Here is a 23,836-nt window from a genome sequence, read left to right as displayed (position 1 = left end):
CAAAGATCAAATAACTTACGAAGTAAGAGAATTAGACCAGCATCAGACTTCTCAAAAACAATGTGTAAAGCAAGACAATAATGAAATAGCATTTCTTAATGAAACTCTAGGGAAGAAAGTGTGAATCAAAAATTTTTATCTATTCAAGATAGTCTTTCAAGTATCAAGGCCATAGAAGCATTTCCCTGAGACAAGTTGGATAAATTGACCATAAAAATAAATACTGATTATAAAAGTATCATAAACTCTTGAATAAAATGAAAGCATATTAGTCCATATTGTGAATGAAGGAATGAATTGAATGAAAAGGGAAAGCTTTTCCTTACAGCAGAATGTCAACTAATAAATGCAGAAGGAAAATGTAAAGACAAATCACCCCGATGGCTATCATAGAAACAGTTAAGAATCTCCAATGCATACTAAAATGAGAATGCAAAAGTATAATGAGAAACAGGATTTTTGTCTCAAAGTATTTCTACATAAGCTATTTATTGATTTCAGGGGGAAAGTAGTAAGTGATGAAGCCTGACAGACACCAGATTAACCAACATGTTAACAACACGGGTAATGGGACAAATTGACATTATGTGCTTTCCATTATGGTGCACTGAGAACATACATCATTTCTGTGGTATTAGTACCAAAAATGTATAACTGAATCTAAGTGTTGGAAGTTATAAAACATATACATACACACACACACAAATGAGATACTCTTCAAAAATGTAAAGGTCATGAAAGACAAGGATTGAGGAATTAAGATTTAAAAAATTATTAGTATGCTTCCTTTTAATTATAAGGAACAGTTCTTCAAAAGTCAGATTTGAAAAAAAAAAAAAACGTCAGATTTGAAGTTTTTTTTTTTAATTTTGTAAGAGAATCCATTAACTGCTCTTTGACATCAAGGATGGTATCTTCCCTCACTTGTGTATCCCTTGGTCAAAGCATAGTGTTGGACACAGAGAAGGCATTTGTGTTTGTTTGTTTAATTATATTGAATTGAATTCTGCTCAGAAAAAATATAATTTTACTTGTCTGTTTATTTATAACATTTAGGAAACCATACAGGCAGCATTTGAATCTGCCCAATTATATGCAGCTACATTTGAAAAGTTTCAGATATTCTTCAAGGAAAATGAAAGTCTTGACTTACAAGCTCTTAAACTTCAAGAACCTGGTAAGTTTTCCATTTGTCCTTACTAATTATTTTTGAGAGGGATGTCAAGGTTTATAGTATTGTAGGTTTCTGTTTGTTGGTGTGTAGTGACAGAAATTGTGGCCCAAAAGAGTCGGCCTGATAAAAGTCAAGAATTTATTCATTTCTGGGTTCTTTTATGTAGAATTACTGTCCACACCTCATGGTGTGATTTTGATCTTAACTTTCCTAAGATTAGTTTTGTGACCTCGAATATGATTTATCCTGGAGAATGTGGCATGTGCACTTGAGAAGAATGTATATTCTGCTGTTGGAAAGAATGTTCTATATATGTCTGTTAAGTTCATTTGTTCTAAAGTGTGATTCAATTCTGTTTCTTGTTGATTTTCTGTCTGGATGATCTATTCATTGCTGATAGTGGGGTATTAAAGTCCTCTATTATTCCTTCTATTTCTCTCTTAAGATCTGTCAGGATTTGCTTAAAACATTTCAGTGCTCAGATATTGGGAGCATATATACTTATGATTGTTATATCTTCTTGATCTATTGACCCCTTTATCATTACATGATGGTCTTTGTCTCTCATTACGATTTTTGGCTTGAAGTCTATTTTGTTTGATATAAGAATGGGTACATCCACTTTCTTTTGGTTACTACTTGCTTGGCGTATCATCTTCCACCTCTTCAGTCTGAGTTGATGTTTGTTTTTGGAGTTGAGATGAGTCTTATGAAGCATAGTTTGGGTCTTGTGTTTTAATCCAGCCAGCAACTCTCTGCCTTTTGATGGGTGAGTTCAATCCATTTACATTTAGGATGATCATTGATAATATGAAGACTTACTACTGCCACTTTATTTTTTATTTTCTGGTTGTTTTGTATCTCTCTTTCCCTTTCTTTGTGTTTCTGTTTACCTTCTTATGTTGGTGGCTTTCTATGATGATTTGGTCAATTTCTCCCTCTTGTGTGTGTGTGTCTTTGCTCTAGATTTTTGTTTTGTGGTTATTGTGAGGTTTGTATAAAATGTCTCATAGATAAAATAGTCCTTTTTCTGCTGATAGTAACTTATCTTCATTTGCCTATATAAGTTCTTTTATTTTCCTCCTCCCCTTTTATATTTATGTTGCCACATTTTATCCCTTTATATGCTGTGAGTTTGTTACCAAAATATGTAGCTATAGCTATTTGTAATGCTTTTTTCCTTTAACCTTTATGCTATAATTGTTTAACATCATATTCTAAAATTGAGTTACAATTTTGTGATTCTGTTTATCACCTTACTCAAAGTTTTGTGTATTTTTATCTTTTCATTTCAGGTAGACAAGCTCTTTTCAACATTTGTTGTAAGGGAGGTCTAGTGTTGATGAACCCCCTTAACTTTTGTTTGTCTGGGAGTCTTTATTTCTCCTTTATATCTGAAGGATAGCTTTGCTAGATAGAGTATTCCTGGCTGGCAATTTTTAATCTTTCAATACTTTGAATCCATCATTCTGTTCTCTCCCAGCCTGTAGAATTTCTGCTGAGAAATCTGCTCATAGTGTAGTGGAGGTTTCTTTGTAGGTTACTTTCTTTTTTTTTCCCTGGCCGCCTTTAAGATTCTTTCTTTATCATTGGCTTTTGACAGCTTCATGATAATGTGTCTTGGAGAGAGTCTTTTTGCATTGAGATAGTAAAATGATCTATTAGCTTCATGGACTTGTATGACTAGTTCTTTCCCCAGGTTTGGGAAGTTCACAGCTATTATTTCTTTAACCTCTCTACTTCCTTCTTCTCTTCTCCTTTTGGTGTACCCATTATTCTTGTGTTGGCTCTCACAATGGAGTCTAATAGCACTCATAGGGTTTCTTCACTTTTAAAAAATCTTAGGATTTTAGGAGGAGTTATCGCTCCCTTTCCACCTGAGTCATTTATAGATCTACTCTATTTCCAATGCTTGGACCACTATTCTGAAGGATAATTACATGATACCATGAAAAAATACTCTGTGTTCAAATAAGTTTGGAAAATACTAGACCAAGCCACATTATACAGGTTTTTTTTACCGGAGGACTTCTCAGATTACTTGATATCCTCATTTTGTCAGTTCTCAAAAATATACACATCTAAACCTTCTGAAGTGAGTAGGATAGATAACTGTTGACCCTTTTGTGTATTATGAGGAAGCTGAAGCTAACTCAGAAAGATTGACTTAACCAAAGCTAAATATGGGTTAAAGACTTGAGCTTAGGTTTTCTAACACTGTTCTTTATACTATGTCAAACTGACCCTTATATTCAGGAGAGGAGATGACATGAATAAAGACAAGAATCAACACCCTTTCCTTTTTGGGATGGTGGAGGAGGGCTATAGAAAGAGAATAGAGAGCAGTAAGGAAATCAATCTGTGGAGGAAGTACTTAGAAATAAAGTTAACTAATTTTTTTTTAAGATTTGCTTATTTATTTTAGGGAGGGAGGGGCAGAGGGAGAGGGAGAGAGAGAGAGAGAATCTCCAGCAGACTCCATGCTGAGCACAGAGCCTGATGTGGGGCTCAATCTCATGACCCTGAGAGCATGACCTGATCAACCAACTGAGCCACCCAGGCACTCCAAAGTTAGCTAAATTTTTACAGGCCTAGAGGGTACAAGATTTTTAAAGACAGGCAGAATAGTTTAGTATTACATGTATATTATAAAGAGCTGTTTTTGACCAACAGTATGATACAATTGTATTCAAAGGTAATCAGGTCTCCACTGGTTCCAGGTAGATTGGAGAAGGGAGAAAATGAAAATAGGAAGATTATTAAAATGTAACTGCAGCATATGGCACATGCACATCGACAAAGCCTTAGCCGTGATGTGGGAGCAGGGTTGGCAGAGAGGTGTTGGGAAAAGGAATGGAGATAACCAGCTATGCTTGATCTCTTGTGTTTTACACTTTTGTTGTTAATATCCTCAGAATGCTTTATATGGAGGTGCCATGTGGGAGAACCCTTCCATGAAGCCCAATTCCAACCTGACTCTAAGATCCAGTCCATTCCAGACTAGATCCTCTAATACAATTACAAATTATTTTCATCTGCCATCTCTTAGTAGGAGCCAGAAAATGTATTTACATTATTGAATATTATTTTCTTTAGTACAAGAATAAAATATAAAGCATTATGAATTAACATTTTGAAGTTATTCAAGGTATTATACATCAGGAAAATAGCATTATAAATACATCTATAAATTTATTAATGCAATGATTTTTAATGTATTTCATAATGATCCTTTAAAATTTAATATATTTTATGCCTTATATGATAATTTTATGTAGATGTTGAGTTTTTTAGAGTACAACTGGAAAAATATCACAGACAGCACAAGGATGCAGTAGCTCTGAGACCTACCAGAAATGTAGGATTGCTGCTCATTGATACAAAGCTGCTAAAAGAAAAACTAATACCATCACCTTTGCGATGCTTGGAGGTAACTATAAACTAGGAAAAACTTTAATTATAGTCTCTATAATTATTTTACAATTTTTCTACTACAAATAGACTATCTTTATTTTGTAGTATTGCAAATATGTTAAAATTAACATAACCTACTGGGCATCCTTAATTCCTAAGAAAAGTCCCATATTTGTTCTGTCCCAAGCATAGTCAGCTTTCAGTTGAGGGAAGGGAGGGGACTTGCAGGCCTCAGACTAGCCTCTTACTCCCATTTCGTTTTCCTTTGTTGGAGCATTTCAAGGCTTCCTGCCCAAGAGACACCACTATAACAGCTCAGTGTTCTAACGGGAATGTTTGTTGACTTAATGATACTGAGATCCAGTTTAGGACATCATTTCCTGCTCTGAAACTGTCCCTAAAGATCTGATTATATTTTAGTGAATGGTATTGCTGAGGACATTTGTATGGATCCTGCAATAACTTTCATGTCTTCCTTTGGAGCCAGAGTATACCTGTAATATTCTCAAATACCTCCAACGAGACAATGGTATAAAGCAGGGCCTGGCAAACTATAGCCCACAGGGCAAATCCAGTTTGCCACCTGTGTTGTACATACAACCATGACAGTTTGCTTTTGTATTACCTATGGTTGCTTTCTCACTACAAGGGCAGAGTTGAGTACTTGTGACACTCCTGCAAATCTAAAATAGTCACGATCCAGTCCTTACAGAAAACCTCTGCTGACCCCTACTGTAGGTTACAGAAGACAGAGCTGCTGATTTAACATTCAATTAGGATTTCTTTAAAATATTTAATAAAATGAAAATATTTAAATAGTTATGATTCACATTTTCTTTTTCTTTCCTAGGTGCTAAATTATATGCTTCCCCGTCAAAGCAAGAAAAAAGTGGATGCCATTATCTCTGAGGCACAAGATGCAGAGTATAAACTTGAGTTTGTTCCAACAACCACCATAGAATATGTTAACAGCTTAGTATTTCTTGATGAAATTCAGGAAAGGGTGAGTTGATTTTCATATAACTCAATATTCCGGTCCTGTGGTAGATAAGGAAGACAAATAAGAGAAATTGAGGGACTGAAGGTCAATAAACAGCGGTCAAAATATCAGAAACACTTTTCAGACAATGTAAGTGAACGCCCTACATCACAGCAATAATGAGAGCTAACATTGATCAAACTCTTACTGCTAGTCAGGAATTATGCTAAGTTTTTTATATATGTTATTACATTTTTAATCCTCACAAAAACTTAAGAAGTGTAGATAATTTTTTCTCATTCCCCAGATAAGGAAACGGACTGAAAAAAGTTATGTTGCCCAAGATCACAAAGTTTGTGGTGGAGCTCGACTTTGAGTCTCTGGCCACAAAGCCACTGCTCTCAGTCACAATTTCCTGCAATTCTTATTTGTGATCAGTGATCATGGAATTGTGATTCCCAAGCGAAGGGTTAGGAATCATTTCTCTCAAAGCCTCTGTGCAGGGCGCCTGGGTGGTTCAGTCAGTTAAGCGGCTGCCTTCAGCTCAGGTCATGATCCCAGGGTCCTGGGATCGAGTCCTGCATCAGGTTCACTGCTCAGCGGGGAGCCTGCTTCTCCCTCTGCCCCTCCCACCCCCGCTCGTGATCTCTCTCGCTCTCTAATAAATAAATAAATAAAATCTTGAAAAAAATAAATAAAAGCCTCTGTGCAGTTCTCTTCTCGTGTCAAGGACATGCTTTGTTTCCACATGGAAGCAAATGGCCTCTGCCAACCCCTACAGTCTAACTCTTCCCATGTTCAGTGAGAGGGAGACTAAGCGGGGTTTGCCAGGTCCCAATTTTGTGCTGCTTGGTTCAACTTGTGGCCAGGGATTTGGGTCAAGTTGTGTGAACATGGCTGTTCCCGCTCTAGCCACGTGGCAGAGTGAAAGAGAGGAGGGTTCCCCCCAAACTGGAGAGTCCCTTCCCAGAAAATTAGGAAAGGCACCATCCACTGAAGATAGGACATCAAAGTGAAGATGTTTAGTAGTCCGTTGAAGGTAGTAAAAGTATTTATTAAAGGATAGTAGGGAACATGCAGCCAGAATCATGGCCCGTGCATACCTCAGGGGCTGCTCTGGGACAATCCCTGCTCAGCATGCATGCCTGCGAGCTCAGATAATTGCAGTGGAGCATCCTTCCAGCACATGTTGTCCCTGAAAACCAAATATTGGCACTGTTTAATGCTACTGGAGACCAAAAGAGAGAGAGAAGAGAGCAATAAACATTTGTAAGAGTCATACTAACTGTGCTCAGCTCTGAACAACTTACCTCCTGGGCCTGATTACCTGTACCATAGCAACGACTGTCTTTATCAACCAGCAGGCTTCAGCCAGGGGGAGTGTACCATTAAGCACACTCCTCCTGTGCTGGTTATGAATGTGTGATATTCACAGTGCACAGTGACTGTCTCCTAGAAGACAACACTGAAAGGGAATAATCAGACTCTGATATATTTAACAAGCAACCAATGTTTCTATTTAGATCGAAAGCCTTGAAGATGAAGGCAATGTAGTGATTCAGATGTACAAGCTCATTGAACAATATCAGGTCCCCACACCTCCAGAAGACTTCGCTGTTTTTGCTACTATGAAGCCGTCCATTGTTGCAGTTCGGAATGCCATCGATAAATCTGTAGGTGACCGAGAAACAAGGATCAAGCAATTTTCTCAGCATTTGGGTAGAGACCTTGAAGACCTAGCCAACGAAGTGAATGAAGTAAAGCTACAAGCACAGGTAAGCTAAAGCAGGATTTAAAAAAAAAATAATCTGGGGCGCCTGGGTGGCTCAGTCGTTAAGCGTCTGCCTTCGGCTCAGGTCATGATCCCAGGGTCCTGGGATCGAGTCCCACATCGGGCTCCCTGCTCGGCGGGAAGCCTGCTTCTCCCTCTCCCACTCCCCCTGCTTGCGTTCCTGCTCTCGCTATCTCTCTGTCAAATAAATAAATAAAATCTTAAAAAAAAAAAAAAAAAAATAATCTGTGTAAAATTGGACTATTATATTTTAATTAAGCTATTTTAGGATCATAGTTCATTTTAACCTGACTTAACTTCCATTTTTGTGGTTTCGTTCTAATCCGTTAACAGTGTCTTTGAGCTGCTATTAAAAACCGAACATGTTTCTGAACCTCTAAGTACTGAATAAATTCCAGACCATTGCAAGTAAAGCATATGTAATATTTTCTTTCTCCTGACTTGTATTTATTATTTTGAAATGAGTGCTTCTATAACTTTTTAACATATTTTGTAGCTATTGTCACAATTTTAAAATTTGCTTAGGTACATATTAGAAAATTCACATTTAGGAAGAAGAAGAATCTATCTACATTGATAAATGGTAATGAAGAATATTTGGTTAACTTTATACCAATTTTGCTATACAAAAGATACAAGGGAAATTTTTTAAGAATTTAGAAGAGATAGCTGGGTGATTCTTAACAGAAGCAGCATACATGAAAATATAATTTTGCAAATAATACATTATATGTTAATAAAAGAAATATAATTTTGTAATGATCTACTATTTTATTATTAATATTAACTAAATCTGATCACAGAAGTATAAAAGCATATAAAATTATAATCAAATCAGGAAAAAATGGGAACATTTCAATGTCCATCAATAGAGAATGAATAAAAGGTATTAGGGTACATTTGCTCAAAGGAATACAATGTAGACATTAAAGATTACAAAGTATGTTTATACATATTGACATGGAAACATAAAAGTAGCTAATGTTTATTGTGTCCTTACTATGTGTCAAGTACTGCTCTAAGGTCTTTGTATTGTTTTTATTTTCATATTGAAATATTTTTGTATTTTTCACCCAGAAAAAAACTGTACATAACTATAATAACTTTACAACTTCATGAATCATCAGAAATGAGCACACCCAAGTATCCATTACTCATGTTACTGGTACCTTTAGGATTCCCTTGAATCACTAGCCTTTTCTTCCTCCCCAAAGGAAGCCACTACCCTGAATTCTAATGCTATAAATCAGTTTTGCTTGTTTATGAACTTCAATTAAGTAGAATCATACAGTATGTCCTTTATTTTATTTTGTTATATTCCTGAGATTCACCCATGATGCTGTGAGTGGATGTAGTTTATCCATCTTTGTTGCCACGTAGTATTTCATTTTATGCCACAAGTTAATTATTCAATGGTTGATGGATATTGGATATTGGGGTTGTTTACAGTTTTTGACAAGGATGAATAATGCTTCTTGGAACATTCTTATATATGTTTGCATGTTTTAACTCATTTAATTCTCAGAACACCAATAAGGTTTTAGTATTCATATTTTATAGAGAAGAAAACAAAGGGACAGGGAGGTTAAGTAACGCAGGGTCACACACATAATAAATGGAGGAACCAGGATTCAAGCTTAGGCAGTCTGCTTCCAATGGTTGATAATCTGCTATTAACTGTATACATGTATGTGGATTGCTAGAGAGAGCAAAAGTGCTGGCAAGTGCTTCATGTGTAATCATGCATTGTAAAAAACATGATGCACACACACAGAAATGACAGCAGAGGTTCTCTCCAGCAAGTGCTTCTTCCATAGAAGATTTGGAATGAATTCATTATCACTCTTGAGCAAAAAACTGCAAACTTATTATTTCTATAAATGATACCATCTTGCTGTCAAGACCTCTACTCTTGATGATAGAGGGAGTTGGAGAAAAAACCTCAGTGTGACAAGTGATGATAATGCAATTTATTTCAGTTTGAAATGTCTATTTCATTCTAGCTTGGTCTCTTTCTGATAGATTTTAATTCAATTCAAAATGCCTATTGGGCATTTCTTCACCCCTGCCACCATTATCTCCAACGTCTTGCCCGTAAGTGGAAATGTGCATTTCCTCCTGGTGGATGGAGGGAGGGGGCATCCAGACCTCTTAGTGTCCTCTGGACCATAGGACTTCTAGTGCAGTTTGGCTGGGCTGGGCCTGGTGGTCCCAAGCAGCTGTTAGCTAAGGGTCCTTCTTGATTCTTTGGGTACCGTGTTGGCCCCTCCTGCTGTAATCCATCATTTCTGCTATAGTCTACAGTCTCAAGTGATCTGTGACCTCCTCATCCTGATCTTAGACTCCTTCTAGTCCTCCAGTACTAGCTGTGGTTCCCATTGCCAGAATCAAGGCACATGAGAACTTCATGATCCACCAAGTGCCAACCCAAGCCATGAAGGCACCAGAGTGTAAACACAAGGCCCTTCTGCTAGACACTTCCCTTAGCTTTTTCTAGAACACGTTGCCATTTTGAATGCAGTACCATGCCAAATCAGAGATTATCCTCCCAAGCTATGGTTATAATAGTTCTCAGATTCTTCCAATTTCTCAGATTCTCCCAAACCTAGTTAGGTGTTCCTTCTTTGCTCCTGAACCTTTCCATTCCCATTCACTGGGTAGGGTTTCAACCTCAACAGGTAAGCCAGGAAAATTGATATCTGACCACTTATTCCTTATCTTCTCTCTTCCTACCTCTCAGAAATCAAAGGGCTTCCTATTTCCATGAATGTACAATAGGAATTTCCCTTATATCATGTCCTCTTCCTTGTCTTCCCTATTGCATGCTCCTCTCCTTACCTGAAGTCATGCTGGTTGAGGAAGTGTAGGGAATGAAAGTAGATGGGGGAAATATATTAGGTACTATTTAAAAACAATATTGTCCCCATGACACTTCTTTATTTATTTCTGTACTTTTTTTTACAAGGTACATCTATTGCTTTAAAATGCAAGAAAAGCAACCATTTTAACATTTTCTAAAAATCAGAGTGAAAAGAGAATTAGAAAAATACTTTTTGAAAATGTTTATGAATTCATTTAATTTAATGGTCAACATCAAAAGTAGGAATGACTAATCAAAAATTATCTTAATTTTACAGGATCCACAGATTTTGGATATCACTGCTGACCAAGACAAAATAAAGCTCATGTTGAATGAGCTGCAGGTAGTTCTAGATGATCTTCAAAAACGTGCGTTTCAGTATAAATCCTATCAGAAGAATTTTAAGGTAAGGACAGCTCTACACATCTGTTTTTAAAACATATGCATAGAAATGGCATTGATGCACAACCACCCTCAAGAATGTGACTCTAACATTCAGTGTTTGGACACCTATGTGTTAGTCATTGTGCCAGAATGGTCTGAAATACAAATATGATGTGTTCTCTGCCTTTGAAGTGTTTAAAGATTAGTACACATGAGAGACAAAGTATCTTTCTTAATAAAAAAATAATGATGAATTATAGGTAAACCCTCAGACCAGGGACTTCACTTTCTTTGTTAAAATATGTATGTGGATTTTTTAACATGGTCAATTAAAGCTCCTCTAGTCTTTCTTGAATAATATTCAAGCTGCTTTTACATTCTTGTGTGTGTTGCGATTCCATGAATGTTGCCTGATTTGCCCTGGTTTGATGTGCCAATTTGGTGAAAGAAGAGAATTTGGCTAAGCCAGGGAATAGATGGATCCCAAAAAAGGGTAGGTTTCGAAGTCTCAAGAAAAATGAAGAGAAATGAGTAAGAGCTTTAAGTGCTCTGAACAGTTATTAAAGAGACCAAAAAGAAAAGAGAATAGGAAAGAAGAGATTCCTAGGGTCAAACCCAGGGAACCACCAGCAATGAGAGGTATTATTAGTCTCTCCAGCAGTCTTGGAGGAGTGCCTGGACCTCACATGGGAATGTACCTATCTATTCCAGAGCCCCAGATGGATGGCCAGAAAGTTATCTGAGGAGCTCTCCATTCCAGAGCCCAGGACTTGGTGGGGGCAATCTGCAAAATAATGAGTGTGACTCTAGACGATGTCACTGGTGCGGTACTTGAGATTTGTGCATTGGAGAACTAGGGTTCAAAGTTGTTCCCAGGTTGAGTTAACTGACCTACAAGATGGGACAGTATGCAGTGGGAAGTGAGGTATTGAGGAAACATTGCTTGATAAAAAGTTATAACTAACAGGTGGGCACATCTTGGGTCAGAAAGGATAGCACTGCTTGAGCCAGAGCCTGAAATAAAAGTATGTCCCCTTCTTTCCACACTCTGTATCCATTCTTGATTAATTCTTCTTTCATGATCACCTCAGGTCTACCCTTCCTTCTGCAGCTCTCAGTCACTTGGGGGATAGGAGTGAAGATCTAAGTGGCCTAAGGAAATTACTTCTAATTCTTAATGAAGACAAGGTTAGATCCATAATGTCAGGGTGATGCTGATCTCATAAAATGACTTTGGAAGTATTCCCACCTCTTCAGTTTTGGGGGAAAAAGTTTGAGAAAGATTGGCATTAGTTCTTCTTTAAATGTTTGGTAGAATTCACCAGTAAAACCATCTGCTCCTGGAGCATCTACTTTTGGACCTTCTGTGTTGGGAGGTTTTGATTATTGGTTTAATCTCCTTATTCCTTATTGGTCTATTTAGATTTTGTATTTCTTCCTGATTCAGTCTTGGTAGGTTATATGTTTCTAGGAATTTATCTATTTCTTTTAAGTGATATAATTTAATTGTTGGCATATAACTATTCATAGTAGTCTCTTACAATTTTTTGTATTTCTGTGGTATCTGGTATAAAGTTTCCTCTGATTTTATTTAAGTCTTCTTTTTTTTTCTTCATCTAGCTAAATGTTTATCTATTTTGTTCATCTTTTATGAAAAACCAGCTCTTAATTTCATTGATCTTTTCTATTTTTCTGGTCTCTAATTTATTTCCACCCTGATCTTTATTTCCTTCCTTCTGCTAATTTTGGGCTTAGTTTGTCCTTTTTCAGCTTCCTTAATGTGTAAAATTGTTTGTTATCGTCCTATTTTTTAATACATGCATTTATCACTATAAACTGTCCTCTCAGAACTGCTTTTGCAGCATCCCATAGATTTTGGCATGCTGTGTTTTCATTTGTTTCAAGTTTTTTTTGTTTTATTTCCCTTTGATTTCCCCTTTAACCTGGTTGTTCAGGAGTGTGTTGTTTAGTTTCCACATGCTTGTAAATTTTCCAGCTCTCCTCTTGTTGATTTCTAATTTCAAACCATTCTGATTGAAAAAGATACTTGGTATGATTTTAATCTTAAATTTGCTAAGACTTGTTTTGTAGCCTATCATATGATCTGTCCTAGGGAATGTTCTGTGTGCACTTGGAAAGAATGTGTATTCAGCTGCTGTTGGATGGAATGTTCAAAGCCCTAGCTTATCTCCGTGCAAACAACCCCCTTGGGGGTTTGTTCATTTCTAAGCCAAGGCAGTTTTAAAATGCTTCTATGAAAACAGCTTCTTGATTGTCTTGCAGTCTTTCTCCCTATAGTGTTCATATACAACCCAGGGGCTTAGAAAGAGGTAGAAACCAGGCTGTTCTTTCCATGTTAAATCTCCCCATCCCCTCCACCAGCTACTGCACAGAAATCTCCTTCTTCTGTCATCTAGCTATACATGTCCCAAAGGAAATGAGTACCTCTGAAAACTCATTTGTTTTGCTAAAAAAGGCCAGGCATGTATGATCCAACTTGAAGAATGCCGATGGTATTCATCATATTTATATCTTTGCTGAACATTTAAGTTCTAAGGAAATGTAAAGAGTTATATTTTGTCACTCAAGTGGAAATTTGAATATACATAGGGTTTATGATTTATTTTTTTCATTTGTTTATATCGCTCCTTTTATTTCCCCATTTGGGACCCACCCATATTCTGCTAAGTAGTCACTGTATCAAGAATTACTGATAGGAGGATAACATAAGATCTTTACATCTGAAAACTAAATAGGGCATTTTGCTTATTATATTTTTAAAGGTAGAAGTATCGAAGTTTGAAGCTCTGGAAGAAGTTAGTGCTGAATTGAAACTCAAACAATTGCTCTGGGATTCTTTATCTGAATGGGATCAACTCCAACAAGAATGGTTAAAGGTAAAACAAAACAAAACAAAAAAACCTCTCAATCCGAAAATCATTTTTATTAACTAAACTTAATATCCTAATAAGAAGAATTATTTTTAATAATCTGGAGTAGTCTTAATTCAGTAAAATATGCAATGTTACAGTTTTATGGTAATTGTTATCAGCTTTCCAGTGAAATGGGTAAAGGTCTTTCTGTCACTATATACCACAGAGCAGAATACATTCTTGTAAGACAGGCTTCTTGGGTCCCCCATTTAAGAAGGCTAAATGAAGGAAGCATCAAAAGATCTCACTGCCTGATGTTTAACTGCTTTGTGGCTTCTGAATACAATATTGTCATGATATACTACACCCAAGTGTTCTTGAAGATTGTAGGATTTTATTTGTGATCTACACCCTTTAGATTTCTGTTAACTTCTGTTTCTGTTCTGGTTTTGAAAAAAAGGAAGCCATTTTGTTCACTGTGATAGAACAGAATCAGAGTAATGAGATCTAGGATCTTCCCTTAAGAGCTCAACAGTAAATTACCTTAATTAGGGGGCCAAGTACCAACAGCCACCATAGAATTTGATTTTTAGGATCTACCTGTATATTCAAACCTTGATAAGGGTCAACCCTCTAGAAGGCAGAATAGATGATCATCTCTTCTTTCAAGTGTGATATGGACATGTTAGAAATACCATCAACTTTACAGATACTGTTTTACACTTGCTCATTCAGCCTACTTGTGCTGATACCTGTAATTAGAAGTCACATGTCTGATTTAAACACCAGTAACACAGAAAGTGTTTCCCAGATAATGTTCTAAGTGCTGGGTATACCAGTAGAGACTAAAAACGATAATGTCCAAACCCTCACAGAACTTACCTTTTGGTGAAGAAAATAGAAAACAAACAAATATATGATATAATATCAAAGAATTTTAAGTGCTCTTGTATAACTCCTTTGTCACTTACCTCAGAAGTAGAAAAAGCTCCTGAGGAATGTAGAAAAACTCCTGAGGTATAAAGAAAAAGCTTAGAGAGTTTTCTGATTACCACCATAGTTCAGAACAGAAGCGTCCAAAATGGGATGATGTCATCCCAAACATACAAAAAGACCCATTAGAGGACAGAAAGGAAATGTTGAACCTAGAAGGAAAAAAAGAAAAATGAAGGTTTATAACTACACATAACATATTCGTTTTAGGTATATCACATAGCAATTGAATATTTGTGTCTATTGTGAAATGATCACTACAGTAAGTCTAGTTAACATCCATTGTCATATATAATTATGAAATTTTTTTTCTATGATGAGAACTTTTAAGATCGATTCTCTTAGCAACTTTCAAATATGCAATACAGTATTGTTAACTATAGTCACCATGCTGTACATTACACCCCCATGACTTATTTATTTTATAACTGGACATTTATATCTTCTTACTCCTTCACCCATTTCCCCCACCTCCCAGCCCTACCTCTGGCAACCACCAGTCTGTTCTCTGTAAGTTTCCTTTCATTTCATTTTTTTGTTGTTGTTTTAGATTGCACATGTGAGATCATACAGTATTTGTCTTTCTCTGTTTATAGAACTGAGAAATATATTTATAGATACATGTATATTTTGGGGTATATCTTTAAATCATTTATATTAAAGGGGTACATAATCAAATAATAGGAGACTACTGGGTGAGAAAGTTCTAGTTAGTAAGAGTAAGAAGTATCTAGTGGTCTCCTTCCAAGAGTTGGCCCTCAGGAATAAATTACAGGGATTACAATACTACATTTGATGATGTAGGAGACAAGAACATGAAAGGAATAAGCAAGTGAATAAGGAATAAGGAATAAGCCTGATACACTATTAGCAGTCTTAATATGTAAAGCCATTTCCAAAAGTAAAGAGCTGATTTGGATTAACAATTTAACTACTGGAAAGTCTAGTAAAGTAAAAAATTTTACTATTTCAAGCTTGCCTTTATCATGTCTTAACTTTTTTTTTCTCTTTCTGATTTATAGTCCAAGTTTGACTGCCTGGATCCAGAATTCCTGAATAGCCAAGTTTCTAAATATGCCAAATTTGTGACTCAATTGGAAAAGGGCTTGCCACCCAACAGTGTAGTTCCCCAGCTAAAACATAAGGTGGAAAAAATGAAAGAAAAGGTAAGTTCGGTAGAAATTATTTCAAAAACTCCAGGTCAGTCTGTTACTACTTGATGCTAATGAGACGAAAGTCAGGAATTCTTCCCTGTTTAAATTAGTCAGCTTTGCAGAGAGAAAAGAAAGAATAGACAAATTTTTTCAGAGGCAGACTACATCCCTATCTCCAACTGGCCAAATCATGGAATTGAATACCTTGGTTCAAGCAGCATTCAGAGTAAGAATTTCCCAAGTGGTAGGGAGCTTAGTGCAGTAATGGGTTGTAGGTATGCCAAGATACTGATCCACTCAGGCCTTAGACAGCCAAATGAGGCTAGTGCAGCCTTGTCCATTTATATCACTGCACCAAATAAATATGCCATTTTCCAGATGTGCTATGACTTGACAGTTGGGAAGCCCAGCAGTGGGTGTGTGAGACTGGCTCTTTGAAACTTATCACTGCTGAACCAGTACTTGAAATGGGAATGAAAAGTATTATGATTTTATCCTTTTAAGCAGTTTTAGATTTTTTTAAAAGATGAGATAAAGGACTAAAAGAAGACATGGGTAGGAAAAGTAAGCAAAACTTTAGGCGCAACAAGAAGAGCGTTTTTGCAGTGTCTCCCTCTTTAGTTTTACAATATCTAGTCAAAACACTTTCCCAAAGTTTCTTATGTCAGCCTCTTTCTTCTTCATTTGCCCGTTGTGTGATTATATCATATGATTGTAAACAAATTTATTTGTCACAGTCTTTATTCATCTTGCATTCCTTCAGAGTTCTGGTTGATTTTTTAAAAATATTTGCATATAGTAAAAGTCACTTTTTATGGTATACAGTTCTGTGGGGTTTTACAAATGGGTAGAGTCATGTATAAAACACAACAGTACCATACAGAATAGTTCCATCACCCCCCAAAGTCCCATAAGCTGTTCTTTGTAGTCAGCCAACCCCAGGCAACCACTGGCCTGTTTTCTGTCCCTAAAGTTCTTCATTTTATATACGATATAAATGGAATTATACAATATGCAGCCTTTTGGGTCTGGCAGTGTTCACCTAGAAAAATGCATTTAAAATACATCCAGATACTTCTCTTCAGAATATATAACATACTCTTCTAACTCAAAAATAAAAAGAGAAATAATCCTTTAAAATGGGCAAAGGAGGGGCACCTGGGTGGCTCAGTTGTTAAGCGTCTGCCTTTGGCTTAGGTCATGATCCCAGGGTCCTGGGATCAAGTCCCATATCAGGCTCCCTGCTCCACGGGAAGCCTGCTTCTCCCTCTACCACTCCCCCTGCTTGTGTTCCTGCTCTCACTATGTCTCTCTCTGTCAAATAAATAAATAAAATCTTTTTTAAATATATTTTTTTAAGATTTTATTTATTTATCAGAGAGAGAGAGAGACAGAGGCAGGCAGAGGGAGAAGCAGGCTCCTTGCTGAGCAAGGAGCCCGATGTGGGACTTGATCCCAGGACCCTGGGATCATGACCTGAGCCAAAGGCAGAGGCTTAACCAACTGAGCCACCCAGGCATCCCATAAATACATAAAATCTTTTAAAAAATAAAATAAAATAAAATGGGCAAAGGATTTGAACAGACATGTCCCCACAGAAGATACACGAAAAGAGGCTGAACATCATTAGCCATCAGGGAAATGCAAATCAAAGCCACAATGAGCCACCAGTCCACATCCATCAGAATGGCTATGATCAAAAGGATAGATTATATAGTAAGTGTCGGTAAGGATCTGGAGAGTTGGAACCCTCATATGTTGCTGGTGGGATTATAAAGTGGTATAGCTTCTTTGGAAAACAGTTTGGCAGTTTCTCAAAAGGGACTCTGCTCCTAGACATTTATCTAAGAGAATTGAAAACATATATTTACACAAACACTTGTATATGAATGTTCATAGCAACATCATTCATAATAGCCAAGAGTGGAGAAACCCCAAATGTCCATCAACTAATGAATAAATCAACAAAATGTAATATATCTATACAATGGAATATTATTCAGCAATAAAAAGGAATGAAGTTTTGATACATGCTATAGCATAGATGAACCCTGAAAATGTTATACTAAGTGAAAGAAGCCAATCATAGAAAGACTTCATAGCATATGGTGTCATAGATATGAAATGTCTAGAGTAGAGAAATCAATAGAGAAAGTAAATTTAGTAGTTACCAGACACTGTGGTGGAGGAGAAATGGGTGATGAAAGCTAATGGGTATGGAGTTTCCTTTGGGGTCATTAGATAGCAATAAGTAGTTCATAGTGATAGTTCTAAAATTAGATAGTGGTGATAGTTGCACATCTCTGTGAATTGAAATATTTTTTTAAAAAGATTCTTACAAAACAGATGAACATAGGGAAAGGGTAGAAAAAATAAAATAAGACAAAGTCAGGGAGACAAACCACAAGAGACTTTTAACTATAGGGAACAAACTGAGGGTTGCTGGAGGGGAGGTTGGAGGGGATGGGGTAGCTGGGTGATGGGCATTAAGGATGGCACATGATATAATGAGCACTGAGTGTTATATGCAACTGATGAATCCCTTAACTCTACCTCTGAAACTAATAATATACTATATGTTAATTGAATTGAAATACAAAATTAAAAAAAAAAAGATTCTTCTATGTTGTTAGGTGAATCAATAGTTTGTTAATTTTTATTGCTGAGTAATAATTCCACTATATAGATTATCACAGTTGGTTTTTCCATTCACCTGTTGAAAGGCATTTGGGTTGTGACCAGTTTTATAGCAATTATTAATAAGCTATTCTCAACAGTCCTGTGCAGCTTTTTGAGTGAACATGAGTTTTTAATTCACTTGGGTAGGTAACTAGGAGTGGGATTTCTAGGTGGCGTGGTAAGTATATGTTTAGAAGAAACTCGCCTAACTGTTTTTCAAAGGACTATAACATTTTGCCTTCCCACAGGCCGTGTGTGAGAATTCTAGCTGTTCCTCATCCTCCCCAGCACTCCTTATTGCTCGGGAGGTTTTCTGTGTGGTTTGGTTTGGTTTTCATTTCAGTCACTCGAGTAAATGTATAGAAGTATCTCATGGCAGTCATGTTTGCATTTTTCCAGTGACTAATCATGTGGGGTATATTTTAAATGTCTTTTTTCCATCCTTTTATCTTCTTTGCTGAAATGTCTGTTTGGCTCTTTGCCCCATTTTTAATTGGGTTGCTTGTTTTGTTATTATTGCGTTTTAAGAGTTCTTTTTGAAATCTGGATCCAACTCCTTTTTCAAATATGTAACCTGAAAATATTTTTTCCCAGTCAGTGTCTTGTCTCTTCAATCCCTTACCAGTGACTTTCAAAGTGCAAATGGTTTTAATATGAATAAAGTTCAATTTATATTCTTTGCTTTTATGGATTATCTTTTTAGTATATTATCTAAAAATGTTTTTGCTAAACTTAAGGGTCACACTGATTTTCTCCTGTATTTGCCTCTAGAAGTTTTATAGTTTTACTTTTTTTTACATTAAAGTTTATGAATTATTTTGAGTTATTTTGCATAAAATATGAGAGATGTGTCAAGGTGTACATTTTTTACATTTGGATATCCACTCAATCCAGCACCATTATTTAAAAAGACTATCCTTTCTCCATTGAACTGCCCTTGCACCTTTGCCAGAAGTCAGCTGACTATATTTTTTAGTTTATTTCTGGACTCTATTCTGTTTTGTTGTTCTGTGAATCTATTCTTTCGCCGATACTATACTGTTTTAATAACTATAGCTAGTAAGTCTTGAAATCAGGTAGTACATTTAAGTCCTCCAAATTTGTTCTTCTTCTTCACAATCATTTTGTCTATTCTAATTTCTTTATCTTTCCATATAAATCTTAGAATTAGGTTGTCAATATGTACAAAAAATTGCCAGGAATTTTTGAAGGATTGTGTTGAATGTATAGATCAATTTGAAGAGAACTGACATCTTAACCAGATGAAGTTTTCCAGTCTGTTACCAGCATATCTCTTCATTTAGTTAAGTCTTCCTTTATTTTTTTCATCGAAGTTTTATAGTTTCAGTACACAGATTCTGCATGTATTTTGTTAGTTTTATAATTAAACACTTTTTGTTATCCTAAATAATGTTTTTTTTTTTAAAAAAAAAGATTTTATTTATTTATTTGTCAGAGAGAGAGAGGAGCATGCATGAAGCAGGCTCCCATAAGGAGCCTGATGTGAGACTTGATCCCAGGGCCCTGGGATCATGATCTGAGCTGAAGGCAGATGCTTAACCAACTGAGCCACCCAGGCGTCCCAGTAATATTGTTTTTAATTCCAAATTCCAATTTTTTATTGCTGCTATATAGCAGAATCCTATTGAATACTATTGACCTTCGTATATTGATCTTATATCCTGTGATGTTACTAAATTCAGTTTTTAATTTTAGGAGCTTTTTTTTATACATTAAAATGAGTTTGGAAGGGTTCCTTCTTCTGTTTTCTGGAGAAAAGAGTATAGAATTAATATTATTTCTTCTTTAAGTGTTTAGTAGAATTCACCGGTGAAGCCATTTCAGCTTGAAGTCTCCTTTTTCGGAAGGCTTTTAACTACAAATTGAATTTCTTTAATACATATTGAATTATTTAGGTTATCTATTTCTTCTTGAGGGGTTTTATAATGTATTTTTCAAAGTAATGGTCCATTTCATCCAAATTGTTGAATTTGTAGACATAGAGTTGATCATAATATTTCTTTATTATCCTTTAAAAGTATGTGGGATCTGGGGCACCTGGCTGGCTCAGTCGGTTAAGTTTCCAACTCTTGGTTTCAGCTCAGTTCATGATCTCATGAGTTGTGATATCGAGCCTTGTGTTGGACTCTGTGCTCAGCAGGAAGTCTGCTTGAAGATTCTCTCCCTCTGCCACTCCCCCAACTCACTCTCTCTCACTAAAATAAATAAATAAGTCTTTAAAAAAAAAAGGTATGTGGGATCAGAAGTGATGTCCCATTTTTCACTGTTGATGTTGATAATTTGTATCTTTCTGTATAGATTTATCTGTTCTCTGTCTGCTTATCTATCTGTCTAGTAATCCAACCATCCATTCGGTTGTTTATTTATGTCAATATAAACTCATGGATATTTATTTTATAATTTGGATTATAATACAATACTACATTATTTATTGTTTGCTTAAATCATTACAACTTCAGCTATTGAGAACTCTCTGAGTTGACTTCTCTGTCCCTTTGATGTACCTCATCATTTTGGTTTTTGTATTTTACCTTTATATATACTATATGCACAATATATTACTACTATTTTTTTTAAATTTTATTATGTTATGTTAGTCACATACAATACATCATTGGTTTTTGATGTGGTGATCCATGATCCATTGTTTTCGTATAACACCCAGTGCTCCATGCAGTACGTGCCCTCCTTAATACCCATCACTGGGCTAACCAATCCCCGCTCCCCCCTCCCCTCTAAAACCCTGTTTGTTTCTCAGAGTCCATAGTCTCTCATGGTTCATCTCTCCCTCCGATGCTCCCTCCCTTCATTTTTCCCTTCCTTCTCCTAATGTCCTCCATGCTATTCCTTATGTTCCACAAATAAGTGAAACCATATGATAATTGACCTTCTCTGCTTGACTTATTTCACTTAGCATAATCTCCTCCAGTCCCATCCATGTTGATGTAAAAATTGGGTATTCATCCTTTCTCAATGCTGAGTAATATTCCATTGTATATATGGACCACATCTTCTTTATCCATTCATCTGTTGAAGGGCATCTTGGCTCTTTCCACAGTTTGGCTATTGCAGACATTGCTGCTATGAACATTGGGGTGCATATGTCCCTTCTTTTCACTGTATCTGTGTCTTTGGGGTAAATACCCAGGACTGCAATTGCTGGGTCATAGGGTAGCTCTATTTTTAAATTTTTGAGGAACCTCCACACTGTTTTCCAAAGTGACTGTACCAACTTGCATTCCCACCAACAGTGTAAGAGGGTTCCCCTTTCTCCACAACCTCTCCAACATTTGTTGTTTCTTTCCCTGTCCATTTTTGCCATTCTAACTGGTGTAAGGTGGTATCTCAATGTGGTTTTGATTCGGATTTCCCTGATGGCTAATGATGATGAACATTTTTTCATGTGTCTGTTAGCCATTTGTATGTCTTCTTCAGAGAAGTGTCTTTTCATATCTTCTGCCCACTTTTTGACTCGATTATTTGTTTTTTGGGTGTTGAGTTTGAGAAGTTCTTTATAGATCTTGGATACCAGCCCTTTATCTGTAGTGTCATTTGCAAATATCTTCTCCCATTCTGTGGGTTGCCTCTTTGTTTTGTTGACTGTTTCCTTTGCTGTGCAGAAGCTTTTTATCTTGATGAAGTCCCAAAAGTTCATTTTTGCTTTTGTTTCACTAGCTTTTGAAGATGTATCTTGAAAGAAGTTGCTGTGGCCGATGTCAAAGAGGTTACTGCCTATGTTCTCCTCTATTTTTATTTTATATAATCATCTTTCAGGACAATCAAAATAGGAAACAAAATGAAATTTATTTTGCCTTTATTCCATTTCTAGTGTTCTTCATTTCTTTGCATGGATCTAAGATTCTGACTCATAGCCTGAAGAACTTCCTTTAATATTTTTTATTGAGTAGGTATGCTAACAATGAATTCCCTAAATTTTTGTTTTGAAAAAGTCTTTATTCTTTATTTTAATGATAATTCAAATGATAATTTAAACTTATCATACTGAGTCAACAGGTTTTGTTTTCTCTTTCAGCAGTTTAAAAGCATCCTTTCATTACTTTCTTGCTTGCATGGTTTCTAACAAGAAATCTTCTGTTGTTCTTGTCCCTGTTCTTCTGTAGATAATATGTATTTTTTGGTTGAGCTGTCTTCAAGATTATTTCTTTTTCTTCATTTTTGTCAGTTTATAATGTGGTATGCCCAGGTGTGTGTTGTTGTTGTTGTTTACAGTTTGTATTTCTCTCATTTAGCATTCCCTGAGTTTCTTGGATCTGTGGTTTGGTGTCTGTCTTTAATTTTGAAAAAAAAAAAAATGCAGCCATTATGTTATTCTTTGAGATTTCTATTGCATATTTTAGACCATTTGATATTGTCCTGTAGCTCTTGGATGCTCTGCCTGTGGTTTTGGTTTTGGTTTTTGGTTGTTTGGGGTTTTTAACCACTATTTTTTTCTCATGTCAGTGTGGAGAATTTCTACTCACTTATCTTCTAGTCCACGGATCCTTGGCTGTGTCAAGCTCATCAAAGGCATTCTTTATCTCTCTTGCTGTCTTTTTCCATTCTAACATTTATTTAATTCTTAATTATAGCTTCCATCTTTCTTTTTTTTTAAGATTTTATTTATTTGTCAGAGAGAGAGAGAGAGCACAAGCAGGGGGAGTGCAGGCAGAGGCAAAAGCAAGCTCCTCCTGAGCAGGGAGCCCGACGCGGGGCTTGATCCCAGGACCCTGGGATCCTGACCTGAGCCGAAGGCAGACACTAAACCAACTGAGCCACCCAGGTGTCCCAGCTTCCATCTTTCTATTGACATTTCCCATCTGGTCTTGTATGTTGCCTACCTTTTCCACGAGAGCCATTACCATATTAATTACAATTATTTTGAATTCTCTATTAATTTCAACATTGTGTGTCATATCTGAGTCTGGTGTTTATCTTTTTATTTTGTTTTTTGTTTTTATCTAGTAAGTGTATGTTTATCTTAGCTTTTATACAGTTCCTACATTTTTATTGAAAGCCAGACATCTTATGTAGTACAGTAGATAACTGAAGTAAATAATTTTTTTTTTTTTTAATTTGAGAGAGACAGAGATAGTGAGAGAGAGCTCGAGCAGGAAGGAGGGGGAGAAGCAGACACCCTGCGGAGCAGGGAGCCCGATGCGGGGCTCGATCCCAGGACCCTGGGATCATGACCTGAGCCAAAGGCAGAGGCTTAACCATCTGAGCCACCCAGGCGCCCCTGAAGTAAATAATTTTTATGCCTGGAGATGAGCATGCCTTTCCTCCTACTTGGCTTTTTGTGTGGCATGTTATGTTAAATCTAGTAAGGAATTAGGCTAGATTTGAGGTTTGATGTTGCTATGGTTACCCTCAATATACTACAGCCTTCAAATTGTTCTTTTGATACCTTGTGTTTTTGGTTTGGGCTCATTTGCCAAAGATTATTTTTTCAATTTTTGTTTCTCCCTGACCTTGGGTCCTCTCTGTGTATTGTCCCCAGAGAGAATCTGTCTCTT

At 36.4% G+C, this 23,836-nt stretch overlaps 1 protein-coding gene across 1 annotated transcript in view; it reads left to right on the top strand.

Annotated features, from left to right (window-relative positions):
* The window catches only part of DNAH6 (dynein axonemal heavy chain 6), a 213,437-nt gene that overhangs the window by 45,187 nt on the left and 144,414 nt on the right, over window positions 1–23,836 (top strand). Inside the window, exons 12-18 of the mRNA XM_032410573.1 lie at window positions 1,057–1,177; window positions 4,453–4,604; window positions 5,439–5,591; window positions 7,091–7,342; window positions 10,497–10,625; window positions 13,387–13,500; window positions 15,492–15,635. Of these exons, the coding sequence (XP_032266464.1) occupies window positions 1,057–1,177; window positions 4,453–4,604; window positions 5,439–5,591; window positions 7,091–7,342; window positions 10,497–10,625; window positions 13,387–13,500; window positions 15,492–15,635 (1,065 nt within the window). The remainder of the gene's footprint in view (window positions 1–1,056; window positions 1,178–4,452; window positions 4,605–5,438; window positions 5,592–7,090; window positions 7,343–10,496; window positions 10,626–13,386; window positions 13,501–15,491; window positions 15,636–23,836) is intronic.

Source organism: Phoca vitulina, unplaced genomic scaffold (genome assembly GCF_004348235.1).
Source record: "Phoca vitulina isolate PV1807 unplaced genomic scaffold, GSC_HSeal_1.0 scaffold12, whole genome shotgun sequence".
In the NCBI taxonomy this organism is placed as follows: domain Eukaryota; kingdom Metazoa; phylum Chordata; class Mammalia; order Carnivora; family Phocidae; genus Phoca; species Phoca vitulina.
Note: the sequence above shows the minus strand (reverse complement) of the source record. Positions and strands in the feature narration are given on the sequence as shown.